Consider the following 20,569-nt stretch of genomic DNA (forward strand, 5'->3'; position numbering starts at 1 on the left):
CTTGTGTAACCTGGTATAATTAGATATACTGGTTATGTCCCCATACAGGGGTTATGATTGGATAAAGTCCATGGTACCCTCGGAAGAGTCTGATGACTTGGAGAACTTACTTGGACAAGTCACAGTGCTAGTATCATAAGCATACAGTTTGCATAGGCCACAGTCCATGCATAGCACTTGGTACAGTTTCCGCCAAATACGTGCAAAACACATAAAGGGGAAAACCCCAGGTCAAAGTAAAAAAGGCAGTTGGCACAGACTTCTGCCCTCGTAAATAGATAAGTCATCACCTATAAATATTGTTGGTTTGTATTTGTGACGGAACAAATGACAAATTTGGAAGTAATTTTTATTTTATCTAATGATACAAACCTGTAGCCATTTATACAAATTGGCCTATAAGCACCAGTCTTCTTTGAAGTCCTACCTCCAAGCAAAGTGGGGTTCACAGCCCAGTTGTGTAAGTGAGTGGGGTAGCTACTACCTCCCGCCCCACCACCCACGCTAACCAGCGAGTGGTTGGTTAACCCTCACTAAAAGTCTAATGGCTCGTGTTTCAGCTTCACTGAAAGTAATATCCTTTATAAATAGCTACAGGTGTGAATTGTTAGGATAAATGCAAACTACTTCCAAATTTGTCATATTTGTATATTATAGCCTAAGGCCCCAGTCTATATGGCATTAGAAGAATTGAAAAGTAGGTGTAGAAATTTAATACAGATTAGTATAGCCTAGAGCTCTAGGGTATATGGCCTGATAAGAAATGAACAGTAGGTGTAGGAAATTTAATCCTTAGGTAGTATAGCTTTGGGTGCTAGGCTAAATTGCTTAAGAAGAATTGAAAAGACGCTGTAGAAATTAAATAATTACCGGTATGTAGTATAGCCTTAGGCCCTAGGCTATATGGCAAAAGGAGAATTGAAAAGTAAGTGTAGAAATTTAAAACTTATGTACTATAGCCTTGGGCCCTAGGCTATATGTCATAAGAGGAATTGAAAAGTAGCTGTATAAATTAAACAATTATGTAGTATATTTAACTTTAGAAGAATTAAAAAGGAGGTGAATTTTGATTAATTGCTTGAATCATAGGGAACTAAGGTGTTACCTGTAATAATTCTTATGCGTCTTAAAATTAAGGCTGGCTACTCCGGGTAAACAAGAGTTCTCTTGCAGGAAGAAGAATAGAATATAAATATAATTGTGATATTAAATTTATTTTTTTTTTTCAATTGGAGCTGGTAAAACCACTGTCCCCCGTGCGGTTCTGTTAAGTTTATTTCTTTTATTATGTCCGTACAAACATTTGTGACATTTATCTCAAGCAACCACTGTCAAGTTACATTTCCTCCAAAGTACATATTTTTATACTTACGTGCCAACAGTGCATTTCGTCCGTTGATCAGGAAGATTGATCAGTTGTAGTATAATAGACAAACTTAGAAGTGTGCCCCTTGATCCAGTATAAATAGGGATCCTCTTTGATCAGTTATGATATAACGCTCATCAACCAAGAAGGCCGCCCCTACATCCTACAAAATTAATGAGAGGAAGAGAATGAGTCTATGAATTAATAAATGGAAAAAAAAAATGTTGATATTTCTCCTTTTAATTAGATAAACAGAATATATATATATATATATATATATTTATATATATATACATGTATGTATACATATGTGTGTACATGTGTATATATATATATATATATATACATGATATGTATACATATGTGTGTACATGTATATATATATATATATACATACATATATATGTCTATATATATATATATATATATATACATGTACATATACATATATATATGTCTATATATATATATATATATATATACATATATATATATGTGTATATATATATGTATATATATATATATATATATATTTATATATATATATATATATATATAATATATATATATGTGTGTGTATATATATATATATATATATAGATATATGAACATGGAATCTCTAAAGGTCCCCTTACTGTACACTCAAAACTATTCTTATATCAACCTCTTACTTTGGCTCCTAGTCAGGGGGTACGAGCAAAGCACTGAGAAAAGTATTGGTGATCGAATAATACACACTTTATGAAATGAATATATTCTATAAAAAATTAACAATTCAAAATTGACATGAAAAAATAAATCATTCGAAATATTAAATCTGAGCTAAACCTTAGACTAAGACAAATACATATATATACATATATATATATATATATATATATATTTATATATAGATATATATATATATAAATATATATGTATGTATATGTATATATATATGAACATGGAATATCTAAAGGTCTCCTTACACTCAAAAGAAAACAGAGTGATTACTTTACTTTTAATGGGTAACTATTCTTATATCAACTCTTACTTTGGCTCTTAGTCAGGGGATACGAGCAAAGCACTGGGAAAAGTATTTAATAACCATGCACTGACAATGACCACCAAAATAATGGGTGTTCAAGGCAGTAGTCATCTCCACGCTCCTGTATGCATGTGAAACATGGTACGCTATATAAAAAACAATCTTAGAACCTAGAACGCTTCCAACAAATGAAACTGAGGGCAGATCTTAAAAATCCCCTGGGAGAGCCACACCAAAAACATTGAAGTCTTAGAACGTGCCTCGCTGTACCAGCGTGGAGGCCACCATCATCCACCACCGCCTCCGCTGGATAGGACACGTGCATAGGATGGATCCATCTAGGCTCCCAAAGAAAATATTCTACGGAGAACTGACCCAGGGCACCAGACCACGAGGAACCCCGAAAATGCGCTATAAAGATCAACTAAAGCGCACCCTGGCTCTAACTGACATCGATCCTTCCTCATGGGAAGAAACAGCCAGGGACAGGAAAACCTGGAGGAGTACAGTACACCATGGCACCGTGGACTTCAAGGAGAGGAGGAGACAAAAATGAGGAAGCTAGGAGGAGAAGAAGGAGAGAGCGATTAGAACAGCCCCGCCCACCACCTACCTCCCTTGTGAACACTGTCCGCGACTCTTCCACCACAGACTAGGACTTAACAGCCACATCAGACATAAGCACCCACTCACAGATAGGAGGGCTGATGGCTAACGACAGAACCCAATACTCGGACACGAGTGGGCGCCGACGACGACGATATATATATATATATATATATATGAATATATATATATATATATTTATATATATATTATATATATATGTATATATTTATATATATATATATATATATATTTATATATATATATATATATACCATATATATTTATAAATATATATATATATATATATTATGTATATATATATATTTATATATAAATACATATATATATATATATATAAACATAATATATTATAATATATATATATATATAATTTACATATATATATATTATATATATAAACATAATATATATATATATATATATTATATATATATATATATATATATATATATATATATTTATATATAAATATATATATATATATATATATGGTAGTGATCCCTCCTAGTTTAGCACACTATTTAGCGTAGTGCGGGAGGCAGTTACGGCGGCCCTACCGCATTTGCAGTCCTTGGGTGGCATGCCTAGGATTCTCCTGATGGCTTCTCTCCTTCCTGGTGCCTTTCCTCCTTCGACCATACGAAGAGTTCCAAATGTTTGTCCCTAGTGGAGCAGAGGGAGTCTGAGTATGCCTTCTGGTAGGTCTTGGCCTGCATTAGATCCATTAATGGCCATTCAAATCCATCGACCGCCCTGCCGGGTGGAAAAGACACAGTCCTTGCCAAGTCTACATGATTCAAAGACCACTGAGGGCCAATGCATCTTTTCCCTAGTCAAAGAGGTTGAAGAATGCCAGAGGGAAGGCTGTTTAGCAAGCTACAGGCTCCTTTATCTCCCTTCGAGCAGTCTCCTCCTCTAAGATCTTCTTGCCGCTGAAGTAATCAACAAACCTTTTTCAGCGATACCTCTGGATCACTCCATAGAGGCTCTTACAAGGGGTGTTCCCTTTGGGAGATTGTTTTAGCTCCCAGTCTCGTACTTAGCCTCGGAGATGGAAAACTTCCTTCTCTCTGGCACCAGGAACATCGAGTTCCTCTCCCAACATGTTGTTAACCTGTGGGCAAACACCATCTTGAAGAGAGGGGACTTGATCATTGAGAGGTTCCATTGACAGCTCCCTTAGGGTGAGGTTTCCAAGCTGAGAAACTCCTCTTTCAAGGGGGGTTATCTTTTCAGCCTGGTAGACATCGAGCGGGTGGTGGAGAGGTGGGAGAAGTCCAACCAGAGCTTCCTACTCCAAAGGGCCCTGACATCGGTGCTCTATCATCCTCCTTCACAAAAGAAGCAACCTCCACTCAAACCACCGACGAATAGGGTTACAGGCTCAAAACAACAGAGCCAGAAGGTGTCTAAAAAGTGTTTTTAGGGTAACTGGAAAGGTTTAAAGAACCTCAGTGGAAGGAAGGGAAATAGGGGATCAGGCAGAGGCCGAGCCCGGTAATATGGGCAGTAATTCCAACTGTCCTCCTGTGGGGGGATGTCTGCAAAGCCACTGGCTAAGGTAGCTGTACCTCAGGCCCAAACCCTGGATGGTCGAGGAGATTTGTTCGAGGTATCCCGTCTTGTTCATTCAATCTTTCCTTAACCGGACTCAGGATGCAGTTCCAACAAGCTCCTACGCAAAGGGAACTGTAAAGGAGCTGGCCCTTTGTGCCAAAATGCAGACCATGTATGAGAAGGGTGCTCTTCAAGAGGTTCTCGACTGATCTCCAGGCTTCTTAAGTTGACTTTTTCTCTTAAAAAAGGCATCTGAAGGCTGGAGACCCGGCCTTGATCTTGGCCTTGAGCAATTCTGTCAGACAAACTTCGTTCAAGAGGGAGACAATGGACACGGTCAGACAAGCAATAAGATCGCAGGACTTCATGTGGACACTGGATCACAAGGACGCATATTTCAAGATCCCAGTCCATCCGTCTTTAAGGTAGTATCTAAGGATCATGTTCGACCAAAATCAACACTAGTTTAAAGTGCTGTGTTTCGGTCTTTCCACGGTACCTCAGATCTTTACAAGAGTATTCGTCCTAGTGTTGTCTTAGGGTCACAGAATCAGCATCCTTTTCCTAAGATATCTAGAAGACTAGCTAATTCTAGCAGACTTGGTGGAGACCCTTCTCTAATGCCAAGACAAGCTTCTAAGGCTTTGCCAAGATCTATGGGTCATGGTAAACCTCGAGATGTCATACCTGTTTCCCACTCAAAGACTGGTATATCTAGGCAGGATCATACAGTAGACACCAAACTGCACAAAGCATTTCCATCAGATGAAAGAGTTCAGAGGCTGAGGAAGGTAGTATGGCCCTTCCTCAGCCGAGAAGAGCTTCGAGCCCAGAGCTGGCTGCGTCTCTTAGGCCACCTATCATCCCTGGCCTGTCTAATACCCAATGGTCGCTTCAGTATAAGATCCTTCTAGTGGCACCTCAAGACCCAGTGGAATCAAGCATCCAATTCCTGGGACACCCTGGTTTAGTTAGGGTCAAAGGTACTGACGGATGTCAAATGGTGGGTTGTAGATGAGAACCTACGCAAACTGTTCTACCTTCTCGTCCCTCCCCAAAACTGAGGCTCTCTTCAGATGCATCGAAAGATGGGTTGGGGGATCATATGCTGCACCACACCATCTCCAGCCCTTGGTTCAAATCAGAAGGGTACCAGTATATAAATCTCTTAGAGATGAGGCCAGTCTTCCTTGCCATCCAACAGTTCCACCAATCCCTGGCAGGGCACTCCATGGTCTTGAAGACCAACAACACCACAGTAATAGCCTGCCTAAACAGACAAGGCAGTACCTTATCACATTAGAGATACTCAGATGGGCTCGCTTCAATCCAGGCAAAAGGGATGTGCTTGCAAGCAATCTGAGCAGAGCGACTCAGACAGTGTACTCCGATTGGTCTTTGAATCCTATAATAGCCAACAAAGTCCTTACTTTGTTAGGTTCTCCAACTATGGACCTGTTTGTGATGGACCTGAACTTCAGGCTCCCGCTCTACTGTTCCCCAGTTCCGGAACCCCAAACTCTCTTGCAAGATGCATTCCAACAACAGTGGAAAAACTGATGTTTATGCATTTCCCCCATTCTGCCTGATGAAAAAAATTCTCAACAAAGTCAGAATAAGAGGGAACTTATCAATGACATTGTTAGCTCTACTATGGCATCACGCAAAGTGGTTCGCACACCTTCTGCATCTCTTGACAGTGCTTCCGAGGGAACTTCCACCATGATACGATCTACTCAGACAACCACATGCCAACATCTACCACAAATCCATAGCATTGCTTCGACTTCACGACTGGAGACTGTCCAGTATCTTCTCACTCAAAGAGGCTTTTTGCAATTAGTTGCAGAGATGATGTCTGGATATCCCAGACACTATTCATTGTAAGTCTACCAGGCCAAGCTTTCTGTTTTTTGCGGTTGGTGTCGTGAAAGGGGTATCACTCCCCTCGATGCCTCTATTCCAACAATAGCGGAGTTCCTTGTATACCTTCGGGAATAAATGTTCCTCTCGGTTGCAGTAGTCAAATGATACTGCTCAGCCTTGAGTCTCGCCTTTAAACTGAAGGGAGTAGATATTTCCTCCTTGTTGGAACTTTCTCTCCTCATACGAAATTAAGAAATTACTTGTTCCCAGTTGGAAGTCAGACTTCCTTGAAACATGGTTTGAGTCCTTCAGTCTCTGAAGGGAGCTCCCTACAAACCATTATGTCAGGCTACAGATTGCCACCATAAGATCAGCAAACTGCATGGTCATTCCTACGACGTCTCCTATTCAAGGGAAAAGGGAGACGTAATTATTAGCTTCATCCCTAAGTTTATTACTAAGACTCAAAATCCATAGGTGTCAGATTCTAGATTCAGGTGCTTCAGAATTGAGAGCCTTCATTCTATAACCGAGGGCCCAAACCAACTGGTACTTTGCCCAGTAAGGAGTCTGATGTGTTACTTAAAATGAACACCAGGTGCTCAGCCCCATATGCCTGCACTCTTTGTCAGCACAGGGAGGGTCAAGAGGAGGGTCACAAAGAACATCATCTCATCTTGAATTTACAAGGTTATCGACCTGGTAGTTAATCCTGACCCTTCTCCACCACCACGACCCAGAGGTCATGACGTCAGGGGCATTGCAACGTCCCTGGCATTCAAAAAGAACTACTCTGTGGTGTAGGTATTGCAAGCAGGCATGTGGAAGCGTCAGGCAGTCTTCACTGCCCACTACCTGCAAGACATAACCCATAGGAGCTTGGAAACGTTTTCCATCGGTCCTGTGGGGACTCTACAGCAAGTGGTCTAAACACCTCAAGCTCCTTGATGGACAAGTAGCAGAGGGTTTGGGAGCGAGGTTACCCTGGTTAGTCTGGGGTGAATGAGTTAGAATGACTGGCTTCTTTCTTTCCTTCATCTTCCCTTCCCTAGGGGAACTAGCACTATGGCATTCGGTACAGCTGACCTCCCCTATCTGCAAGTAAGATCTATTTCCCTTGTGTATCCTAATATAGAAATAATACTGGTTTCGTTCCCAATACCTCTAGCAAGGAGGGATTGGTTAAAGACTGAGTACTCTCAAATTCCTGTGACTCAGACATCCTATTACTAAACCAAGCCACATTGCTAATATCACAAACACACAGCTTACGCAGATCACTAGTTGTACAGAGCATGACAACTTTTAGCAAGGTGCAGGATTTCTATCGCTTACGATCTATATTATAGGGAGAGAACCCCTGGTTAAATACTAAGAGCCAGTTGGTAAGGAATTCCTCCCGCCTAAGAGGTAAGTCATCCCCTATAAATAGCAAGGGTTTGTATAGATTGATGGAACAGAGGACAAATTTGGAAGTAATTTGTATTTTTCTTAATGAAACAAACCTGGAACTACTTATACAGATTGGGCCACCAGCCGTATCCCCCAAGAAAGTCCTGCCTATCACTCCTGCTAACTAGCGTTTGGGGTAGTTATCCCTCGCTAAAATCATATGGCTCGTCTCATCCCTTATAAATAGCTCCAGGTTTGTATCGTTAGTAAAAATATAAATTACTTCCAAATTTGTCATGTTATTACAGTAATGCAAAATCTTGGGAAAGGGAAACAATGGCCTAATTACAATAATACAGAAAATTTTATAGAGATTTCTTGGATTTGGCAGTCAATAGTAAATGTACAGTCAATTTTCAAATGAAAAACAGTTAATAATGAATATTGTACCCTATTCAAGTATGATGAAAATGCTATGAAATCTAATCATTTCTTGTTAAGATGTCATCGGAAGACTGGTTGGATACTTAGAAGAAATTTTCTGGAGAAAAATTGACAGCTTCTGATACTGTATAGAATAATATATATATATATATATATATATATATATATATATATATATATATATATATATATATATATATATATATATATATATATATATATATATATATATATATATATATATATATATATATATATATATATATATATAGTATATTTATATATATATATACAAGTATATATATGTATATATATATATATATATATATGTGTGTGTGTGTGTGTGTGTGTATAGATTCTTACAAAGCTGGTCTAATGTAGAGTAAACAAGTTAATCAGGAATTTTATTCATGTTTTCATATGTGCATTGAAGAGGTGAATAGCCAGCTCTTAAGATGAGTTCCTCTCATGTATGTATTAGTTTGTTATACAAATTATGTAAGACTTTCATGGTTATTTTCATTGTATTTTTCATTCAAGTCAGTATAAGTAAATCTACGTTATCTTTAAAATTAACTTTTCATCTCACATATTTTTTTACGTCTTACATAATCTGTTAAGAGTGTTATATAATCCACATGAGATATGAACAATGGCTTATGTAAATGTTTTTTACATTTTTATGAGGTATTGCTGCATGTTTGTGAGAAAGAGCTAAAGTGCCTTCCTCACTCCCTCTCAGTATCTATAGTGTGTCCTTTACAAAGTGAGTCTCTACCCCAAAGTAAATCATGTCTTGAAATGATACGAAAAACAAAAATGTGATTTTGAGTTTATTACGTTGTGGTGAGTGTTGATAGTATGTACATTTTGTAACTGGTCCTATGCAAGTAAGTACGTGAAGGTAGTAAGTTTATCAGTTACTTTATGAAATATCTTCAAGAGTTTAAGCATTTGAGTGCAATTATTTCTTTTGTCTTATTCTAAGGTTTATTCATATTTAATATTTCTAGTCAAGTGATTATATAATTTTCAGAGCGTAATATTTTTTTTTCTTTTGTCTTAATTTAAGTTTTGCTAAGACTTAACATTTCAAGTGATTTATTTTTTTTCATGTAAGTTCTTTCAAAGTGTTGTAATTTATCTAGAATATAATTATTTTTGTTAAGAGTGTATTATTCAATCACCAGTGTTTATTTCACACTCGCTCGTATCCTGTTAATGAATCATACTAAGAGGTGGTTTTAAATAGTTCTTAATAATAATGACATAAAGCTGTTTTGAGTGTACTTGAGAGACTTTTGGATATTCAGTGTCTTATATATTGCTGTCTCGGAGTTATATAATTATCACAGTGTTTGGGTATTAGTATTTCCAAGTGTAATATATTTAATGCAAAAGCAAACAGGTATGGAACTCGAGAGGGTTGTGTAGCTTGCCAGCCGTAATATATATAATATTATATTTTGGGCCCTAGACCACAGGACCATAATATATTACATATATATATATATATATATATATATATATATATATATATATATATATATATATATATATATATATATATATATATATATATATATATATATACATATTTCAAATAAGCCATATATATTAATACATTAAAGTCCGGATTCTCTTAAAGACCTCGGGATCAGAGCCCCAGGCGGAATCGCCCAAGGACTATAATATCGGACCGGCGGGGATTTGAACCCTCGTCCAGGATATGCCTGTCAAATTCAGGTTTTCTGTACTTAGAATTGAAATCAACCCATCTTCACCATCGTAGCTAATTGGTAGGTTTGGGACTTGGAATTCGATTAATGTTAAATTTTTTGCACATTTAAACGTGTTTCTTTCATATTTCAAATAAACCATATATATTAATACATTAAAGTCCGGATTCTCTTAACGACCTCGGGATCAGAGCCCCAGGCGGAATCGACCAAGGACTATAATATCGGACCGGCGGGGATTTGAACCCTCGTCCAGGATATCTGTATGCCAGTGACCATACTACTCCGCCACGAAGAAAGATAAAAGTCAATGACAATTCTTCTGTACATATACCTGTCAAATTCAGGTTTTCTGTACTTAGAATTGAAATCAACCCATCTTCACCATCGTAGCTAACTGGTAGGTTTGGGACTTGGCATTCGAGTAATGATAAATTTTTTGCACATTTAAACGTGTTTCTTTCATATTTCAAAAAAGCCATATATATTAATACATTAAAGTCCGGATTCTCTTAACGACCTCGGGATCAGAGCCCCAGGCGGAATCGCCCAAGGACTATAATATCGGACCGGCGGGGATTTGAACCCTCGTCCAGGATATCTGTATGCCAGTGACCATACCACTCGGCCACGAGGTCGTTAAGAGAATCCGGACTTTAATATATTAATATATATGGCTTATTTGAAATATGAAAGAAACACGTTTAAATGTGCAAAAAATTTATCATCAATCGAATGCCAACTGCTACTGTAAATATCATTATATAAAGGAGTTAAATCAAATACACAATATAATACCACATGAAATTAAACATTTCGAATATATTATAAAAAGTAGTCAATATTATAATAAAGGTGATGATACTTGAAATACCAGAATAAGATAACATACAAATAAGTAAGAAAAAGTAAATGCATAATGCAAGTAATAATAACAATTTTTTAAATGAGTTTCTCAAGTATATTTCCGGAAATAGTCAATAAATGGATGTAAAAATGTGGAAAATAAAATCAAGGTTGTGCCAAACACCGGCCTTTGGTCAAGAGTCGCCGTCTCTTGTGTAATCTAAAGGTATTATTTCGTACAGGTTGGCTTTCCTGTCTTTCATGGCTGATGATTCTTTTACTTAGGCTAATAATGGCCGAATAAGCATGTGTCTAAAAGAGGGAGCGGTTATCAAAAGATCCTACGAAATTTAATAATTTCATACCATTTTCCATTCTTCCAAATCTCCATGGGAAGTCTTTTCTTTATCTGTATCGACATTTAATGACTTCACACAGGTGTGAGGACATTATGTTCTTTGACAAAATAACCAGATCAACCATAAAATCATTAACAGTAAAGACCAGTTTCCTCCACCTTATTATAGGCATTTAAGGGTTTGGCTCGTAGGTGCGAAGAGATTAACTTCTTTGACAGATAATCAGAAAGCATAAAGTCATTACCAGAGATTAGAAATCGGTCTTCTTTCTTTACCTAAGGTTCTTTCTTTTGAGAGAGAGAGAGAGAGAGAGAGAGAGAGAGAGAGAGAGAGAGAGAGAGAGAGAGAGAGAGAGAGAGAGAGGGGGGGGGGGGGAGTTTTATTCTTTGCCGTTACGCATGAAGTTTTAGAATATTGTCTTTTAGTTATATATAAACTATAAAATAATGTCCGACTGAAATTAATTAGCCAAAATTGTTTACAATAATCATTACAGTTTGTGGGTTGAGGCCAGATATTTATTTAAAAGGAAATTAGAAAACAATTTTTCTTCTACTCTAACAACTAAAAATAGCACATACTATATGTTTAACTGTGTTTGGTATGATGGGATGGCTACATTGTTCAACCGGACGGTGACGCAATAAATCACACGTCAAACCGGCCACTAATGGGAATATATTACGTTAATCGTAAACACAAACGTACGTACAAAAGACTGGCGTCGCAACGGTTGAATGATTCCCGTCAGATATACGGCTACCACATACGGTTTATACTCACTCCAACAGAGCAAAAAAAAAAATAAGGGCAATTTCGGCTTACGAGAATAAACAGGAGCAAGATACATAAATCTCCCAGCATTAGATGTTTATTTGATTGCGTTTGACATGTCTACGAATAACATTAGCTGTCTAACAATCAACTTTTTTCTGTGCGGTAAACGATATTATTTTGGAATCCTGGTAATAGGCGGATGGAACAGCTATGACAGACTAAGAAAGGAAGGAGCTTGATAGTTAATTATTATTATTATTATTATTATTATTATTATTATTATTATTATTATTATTATTATTATTATTATTATTATTATTATTATTATTATTATTATTATCCTAATTGGAAAATCAGGATGCTATAAGTCCAAGGTCTCCAACAAGAAAAAATAGTTCAACGTGGAAAGGAAATAAATAAAAGTACTGAACAATTTAAATAAAATATTCTAAGTACAGTAACGACAATAAAATAAATCGTTCAAATATAAACTAAAAAAAAAAAACTTTAAAAAATCAAAAGGAAGAGAAATAAGATAGAATAGAGTGCCCGATTGAAGGGTATTGTATCCCCATGTTAGTCTAAGGTTATTCACACCATTTTGGAATATGGCGTAGTGTACACCATTTGATGCTTTTCTCACTTAACTGAGAAATAAAGTGATGCCATTCAACTACGCAGAACCTGACTGAATGATTCTTGACAAGATTGTACTCTAAGCAAAAAGCAAGCTCCAAGAGTAGCTGCTTCGGGAATCAAACTTAGATTTTAAGAAGGCTTGCAATATTTGCAGAACATATGAATAATACATGATTCATGTAGAGGAATTATCTGATGGAAGGGAAAAAGCTATCGAGAAAGAGGACAAAGCTCAGTAAAAGAGGAAATTCAAAAAGGTAGAGCAGAAGAACTCAGAGAAAAAAATTGAGGTGAAGAAAGTAGAAAAGGCACAAAATGAAAAGATGGTGCAAGACTGAAAATGTTGTGGATGAAGTCATGCTTTTGGCAAGCATAACTGTCCTGTATATGGTCGAGTGCGCAAAAGCTTCCACAAAAAAAGGACACTTTGCTGTAAAATATAAAGCACCAAAGGTACAGGCAGTAGCGAACGAAGACAGAAATAATAAGAAAAAGTTGCTGGCTGTAGTGAAATGAAGGTGACAGGATAATATGTAATGATGAGGGTCAGTGATTATGACATCAAATTTTTGCTTAACCCCAATGCAACAGTCTACTGTATTAACACATGATACGTCCACAAACACCAAGTGAAGAAAAATACAGAGAATCGGTACATGTCGAACACGCTGAAGAAAAATGCCATGAAGATGTAAAATCGTGGTAATTAACCCTAAGACTAAGGAATGTGATACAGAGCTATTTTCTGTTGTCGGCAATCACCTGCAATCACTCCTTGATGCGGATACCTATAAGAAAATGGTTTTTGTGACAATAATTGAAGAAAAATTCCAAGTTTCTAGGATCAAAGCAAATGACGAGCTAAGGGATCTTGGTGAAGTGATTTGGACTGTTGACAAAACAGTGACCCCAATAGTACTGCTATGCAGGAATATCCTTATTAATATGCGTAAGGAAGTGAACGAGGAAGTGAATGAACTGGTAAACCGCAAAATCCTAGTTCCAGAAGAGGAACCGACGAAATGGGTTTTTGAAATGGCAGCTGCTAGAAAGCCAAATGGGAAAATAAGAGTTTGCATTGACCCTCAATCATTAAATACAGCTCTACATCGAGATCACTATTGACTACCGAATTTTGACGATTTCTACCAAAATTATTAAATGTCAAGAATTTTAGCAAAGGAGACATCAAAAAAGCATTTTGGCATGTAAAACTTAAATATGAATCCTCAAAACCAACGACAATGATAACACCTTGGAGAAGATTTCAATGAACAGGGATTCCATATGGTTTAAAATATAGAGCAAGATATTTCAAAAGAAAATTCGTCAGGCACTTGTCGATTTGGATCGTGTTGCCTGCATAGTTAATGATATTGTTGTGCTAGGACGTGGAAGCACCAATGAAGAAGTTGAAAAGGTTCTTGCAGTGAATTTTGACAACCTGCTGCAATGATGTAAGGAGAAGCACATTATCCTGAACCAAGAGAAAATACACCTGAAATTGGATTTTTTGATCACAGATTGACAAAGGACGGCATCAAGGCCAGTGAGGAAAAGGTTTAGGTGATTAGAGGAAAGCCAAATCCAGAATATATCATTGGAGTTTATCATCTCAGTGGTAGGTATGGTACAGTATTTAGCTTATTTCACTCTGAATCTTGCTAACTAACTAGAGCCAATCTATAAGTTGCTAAGGAACAAGTTTAATTTTATCTGGTCTGAATAATGTGACCAAGCTTGCAAGCAACTAAAACAGATATATAAATGACCTGTACTTGCAATTTATGATCCTGAAAAAGGAACTATTTCTTCAAATAGATATTTCAGAGAAGTGCTTAGGAGCTGTATTACTCCAGGATGGAAGGCCAATAAAGTATGCTTCAAGAAATCTCTGATCGAATGAACATAAAGGGTTTCAGCTCGAAAAAAATACTGGCAACAGTATTCGGGTTAGTGAAGTTTGATCATTATACCTTCGAAAAAAAGGTGATAATCCACTATGACCATAAATCACTTGAAGTTATTTTGCCAAAACCACCGAGTTCAATCACTGATGATGACGATTTTTTGCTATGATTGTGAGTTTTTAGGGATAAAAGGAGAGAAGTTATAACTGGTGAAAAACACCAAGTAACGCTTACTTGGAAGTGTCAGGTGATACGCTAGATCAAAGCATCTGGTTATTTGCACATCAAGATGTACCTGATAAGGGGATGGAAGAAATCTCGGAGACATCTGCAAATGATCCATTCTTTCAACACCTGATAGATTATATCCTACTTGGCTGGCATGATTTCAGACATGAAATTGGCTGATGAAGCCTAAATTTTCTTTCATTTTTAAGACATATTAGTATATGAAAATATGATATATAAAGGTGAAAAATTGTTCATACCAAATAGTTATTGTTCAGTAATTAAAAAGCTACTGCATGCTGCTCACAATTCTCCTGAAACAATGATGAGGTAAGCACGAGAAACTGTTTATCGGCCTGAATTGTTTAAAGAAGTTGAAACGATGCCAAATGAGGGCCAGATTTGCTAAGAACTGAAACCAGCCAACAGGAAAGAGTTGCTAATCACACATGATTAAGCAAGTCAACCCTGGAAGAACATTGTATGCAATTTACTTGAGCTTGAAGGACATAATTATCTAATAGTTGTTGACTAGCACACCAATTTCATCTAGTACAAATACCTGAAATCTCCAACAGCAAGAAATGTTACTCATAGAATCGAGAAGATGGCTGCTAAATTTGAAAGACCTAAGACTTTGGGGAGTGACAATGGTTCACATTTCCTTATTATTGAATTTCAGAACTTCATCACTTTATCAACAGCAAGGCAATGGAAAGGCCAAGGTTCCAGTAAAAAAGTTGAGAACCTAATGAAGATATGTTCAAAAGAAGGCTCAAACTTCTATCTTACACAAGACAAACAGAGAAGTATGGCAGGGCAATAATCTGTTAGTTCTTCAGAAGCGATATTTGGCAGGAAAATTGTGACTCAACTACCTGTGAAACAGATGAAATAGAAGATAAGTAACCCTAAGATGCAGTGAAAGTTAATGATAGATAAGTCATACAACAAGGTAGCTGAAGAGCTACCAGAACTTTGCCTTAATCAGTATGTGTCCTGGAAGAATAGCAATACTAAGAGATCTTAGAAAGCAGGCAGAATCATAAAAAACTAGATGAAAGTAAATATCTCATCCAAGGCCAAGATGGAGGAACTTATGTCAGAAACTGAGTTGATTTGAGACCAGAACCCAATCCATATCTCTACCATGATCAAAGTCAACTCCAGCACACTGACAAATACCAGAAAAAACAGAAATGAAACTGTTATACCTAGCATGATAACGCCAGTGCCAATAATGCTTATTGCCTCAGTGAAACTAATCAGTCTGGAAGTCAAAGGCAGAGCAGGTTAGAGAAGTTTGAGCAGTACATCATTGAAATAAAGGTGACAATCCACAATGACCACAAACCACTTGATAGTTAATATAGAATTGTGTATGTCATTTCTATAGCCCCATTTATTAACAACTGAGGAACTGGAGAAGGTGGGTTTCTCTCCTTCTCGGAGACAAAAAGACAAATATGATTGCATGAAGTTGTGAAATAATTTGAAACGGTCTATAGTAACAAACAAGATCATTCTTTTACAATCTAACCCTTTTGACTCGTCTGAGCAATTTCAAGCAACATTAACAAACTATTCAGGTGCAATACAAATAAGACCCCACGGTCAAATAGCCAAATGGTAATGATTACTTGAATGACATAATGTTTAGAACATGCTATCACTTCTTGAAATATTAAAATAAGCATTATATACCAATGATATTTCTACCCCTTTTATACAGTACCATAATTTTTGTCCAAAAAGAAAAAATAATACAACAATGAAATGGAACCATATACTCGTTGTATTCTGGAAAATTTTGCACTTACGAAGATAGTTTTTATTAAAATACACTGCTTGAACAAAGTAAAAATGGCAAATTCTATTTCTGTAAGCTGCACTGTACGTTATATATATATATATATATATATATATATATATATATATATATATATATATATATATATATATATATATATATATATATATATATATATATATATATATATATATATATATATACTCACAAGGTAAAAGGGTTTACGCATTGCCATGATCAACAAAGCTATACTAGTCAGAGCCACCCATTATTATTATTATTATTATTATTATTATTATTATTATTATTATTATTATTATTATTATTATTATTACTAGCTAAGCTACAACCCTATTTGGAAAAGCAAGATGCTATAAGTCCAAGGGCTCCTACAGGGATAAATAGCCCAGTGAGGAAAGGAAATAAGGAAATAAATAAACCGATATAAGAAGTAATGAATATTAAAACAAAATACTTTAAAAATATTAACAACATTAAACAGATATTTAATTGATAAACTATAAACGGACCTATGCAAGCCTGTTCAACATAAAAACATTTGCTGCGAGTGTGAACTTTTGAAGTTCTACTGACTCAACTACCCAATTAGGAAGATCATTCCACATCTTCGTCCCAGCTGGAATAAAACTTCTAGAGTATTGTGTAGTATTGAGCCTCATGATGGGGAAAGCCTGACTATTAGAATTAACTGCATATCTAGTATTACGAACTTATTACTAGGCTAGCGTGGGGATTAAACGGGACAAAACCAAAACATGAATAACACAACCCCCAGTCCCCAGCGGCAGTGAAAAAAAAAAAAAAAGAAAAAAAAGCTTCCCTAGGTGACGGACAGTTACATCCTCCTGCAGGGAGTGCTAAAATTCTCTGGACTAGAACAGGCCACATTTGGGAACTGAACCTTGAAACTTACAACGTCAGGGCCCTGTCTAGGGAAGATCTTGCTGTGTTACTAGAACAGCTGAAATAAGTAAATTGGGATATATCAGGATTGAGTAAAATAGGAAGAACTCGGGAATCTTATATAGAATTAGAAGAGGGCCATATAAATTATTTTGCGCTGGAAGACAAAGAAAGAAACAAGGAAATGGTAGTCGATTTTCTGAATAAAAATCTTGTAGGTAACATAGAAGGATTATGTAGTACTAGTGAAAGAATTGCCGGATTAATTATCAAACCAAAAAGGAAGTATAAACTGATGATCATTCAAACGTATTTACCAACAGTATCCAATACAGAGAAAGAAATAGAATTTTTTTATGAAGATCTTGAGATGGCTATTAAAAGACATGAGACTAAATTTACATTTATTTTGAGGGATTTCAATGATAAAGTAGATCAAAGGAAGAGATGAAAATCAACAGTAGGTAAATTAGGAGTAGGCACATGGAATGACATAGAAGACATGCTTGTAGAATTTGCCGAAAGAAACAATCATACATAAATTCATAAACACTCTTTTCTATAAAAAAAAAAACACACATAGAAAATGGGCAAGTAGAAACCCAAATGGGGAAACAAAAAAGGAAAGAGATATTATTCTCGGTGAAAAAGTTAATTTAGTTAAAGATGTAACAGTGTTAAACGAGTTAAATTCAAGCGACCATAGCATGGTGAGAAGAAATATCTGTTTAAAGATAAGGAAAGAAATAGAAAAGCTAATTCTAGGAACGCTCCTGTAATAAGAGGAAAATCTGGTTGAGTTTAAATACAAAATGGTTACTTCCAGCTACATGATGTAATGGAAGCAAGTAAAGAAGAAACGGAGAATAATTTACCAATTTTTTTATTGGAATCAGAACAAGAGATAGGTAGAAAGGATCCCAAACAAGATCAAGGAAAACTAACAGAAAAGAACAAAAACACAATAAAGAAAAGATTGGAAACTTAGGGTAAAATCTAAGAGAAAGGAAATAAAATAAATCCTAAGACATTTGTAAACACAATCAGGCCAAAATTGAGGAAACGCTAAAGAAAGGAAGAAAACTTGGAACTGGGTGCAAGAAATCTTTGCTTTAAAAAATAAAATGGAAATATTATGATCAATAGAGATGGAGTGATCAAAATAGCAGAGGATTTCTATACAATTCTATGCAATAGAGATGTAAGAAATAACTTTGCCAATAGAAATAATGAATCACCCCAGCCGGTACCAAACGTAACTATAGGGGAAGTACAAAAAGCATTAAAAGGCATGAAAATAGACAAAGCAGCAAGAGAAAATGGTCAAACAAAAGAGTTGATAATAGATAGAGGAGATTTCGTAGTAATAAAACTCGCTAAACTTTACATAAAATGTCTCCTGTAATAGGAGGAAAATCTGGTTAGTTTAAATATAAAATGGTTACTCCCAGCTACATGATGAAATGGAAGCAAGTAAAGCAGAAACGAAGAGTAATTTAACACTTTTTTTATTGGAATCAGTACAAGAGATAGGTTGAAAGGATCCCAAACAAGATCAAGGAAAACTAACAGAAAAGAACAAAAACACAATAAAGAAAAGATTGGAAACTTAGGGTAAAATCTAAGAGAGAGGAAATAAAATAAATCCTAAGACATTTGTAAACACAATCAGGCCAAAATTGAGGAAACGCTAAAGAAAGGAAGAAAACTTGGAACTGGGTGCAAGAAATCTTTGCTTTAAAAATCAAAATGGAAATATTATGATCAATAGAGATGGAGTGATCAAAATTGCAGAGGATTTCTAAACAATCCTATGCAATAGTGATGTAAGAAATATCTTTGCCAATAGAAATAATGAATCACCCCAGCCGGTACCAAACGTAATAATAGGGGAAGTACAAAAAGCATTAAAAGGCAAGAAAAGAGGCCAAACAGCGGGAGAAAATTGTCAAACAAAAGATTTGATAATATATAGAGGAGATTTCATAGTAGTAAAACTCGCCAAAGTTTCCATAAAATGTCTCCAAGAATGCTCTATACCTACAGCTTGAAAAACTTTATCATTATACTATTTCACAAAAAAAAAAAATGAGACACAATAGACCCGAAAAATTGCCGCCCAATAAGTTTACACTCTGTAATATATAAAATATTTACAAAGATCATAGGCCGAATGGAAAGACATCTTTGAAAACGTCTCCATTCACAATCACCACAAAACCAGTCAAGGAGAAGTCAAGAGGAGTTATATTGCTGGGGAAAGACAAGGCTGATAATCAATGGGACATTCGACAAGGAATGACTCCCACATCAGGGATTCTATAGGTAGTATTTTACCAGAGGAGCAGGTGGTCACATTCTTCACTCTTCAAGACTTGTGGAAGCAAGACTTACGCTTTCTTTCCTCCTCACGGGAGGTGACAACTTCCTTTTATCAAGGTAAGGTGTTTACATGAGAACCTCATATCCTTACCAAATCCTCCATCTCCCTTTTGATCACATCCCATCCCTTCCTTTTATCTTTAAAGAAAGATTCCACTTACCAAACCTTCATTAATTTTATCCTATTCTCATATTATCCCTGTAAGGACACCGCTCCCTCCGTCGTCCAGAAATTCAACAAATTGTCTATTTATTTAAATTCTCCTTTCGCCACACCGTGGCTTCCTATATATATGTATTCCGCTCCCTCAGAGCTACAATTTGACATATGTATTATTTCATTACATGTTTCTGTTTACTTGCAATTCGCGTATTTGTTCATGTGAGAAAACACATATATTTTGGTGGGAAGTTCAAGCTGAATTGTCGAAGGCTCAGAAGCTCCACGAGGCCTCCAAAGCATCTCGCCTCGGAGCATCATCAGTATCGTCTTCGTTCTCCTCCTTCAGCAGCTGCTCTCCCATAGACTCCTCAGCAACGGGCCCTGAGGACGACGAGATCAACGCTCTAGCAAGAAAGAAACCGCCGCAACCGACACGACCGAACCCTAGGACTAACCCAGCATGGTGCTTCTACCACCAACAGTTCGGCAGCAACGCCAAAAAATGTAAGG

General features: G+C 36.3%; 1 protein-coding gene across 1 annotated transcript in view; it reads right to left on the bottom strand.

The window, feature by feature from the left end:
* Window positions 1-20,569, bottom strand: part of LOC137641366 (uncharacterized) — a 413,026-nt gene that overhangs the window by 372,314 nt on the left and 20,143 nt on the right. The window contains 3 exon segments of the mRNA XM_068373852.1: window positions 1,373-1,402; window positions 1,404-1,438; window positions 1,440-1,529. Coding sequence (XP_068229953.1) covers window positions 1,373-1,402; window positions 1,404-1,438; window positions 1,440-1,529 — 155 coding nt within the window.

Source organism: Palaemon carinicauda, chromosome 5 (genome assembly GCF_036898095.1).
Source record: "Palaemon carinicauda isolate YSFRI2023 chromosome 5, ASM3689809v2, whole genome shotgun sequence".
In the NCBI taxonomy this organism is placed as follows: domain Eukaryota; kingdom Metazoa; phylum Arthropoda; class Malacostraca; order Decapoda; family Palaemonidae; genus Palaemon; species Palaemon carinicauda.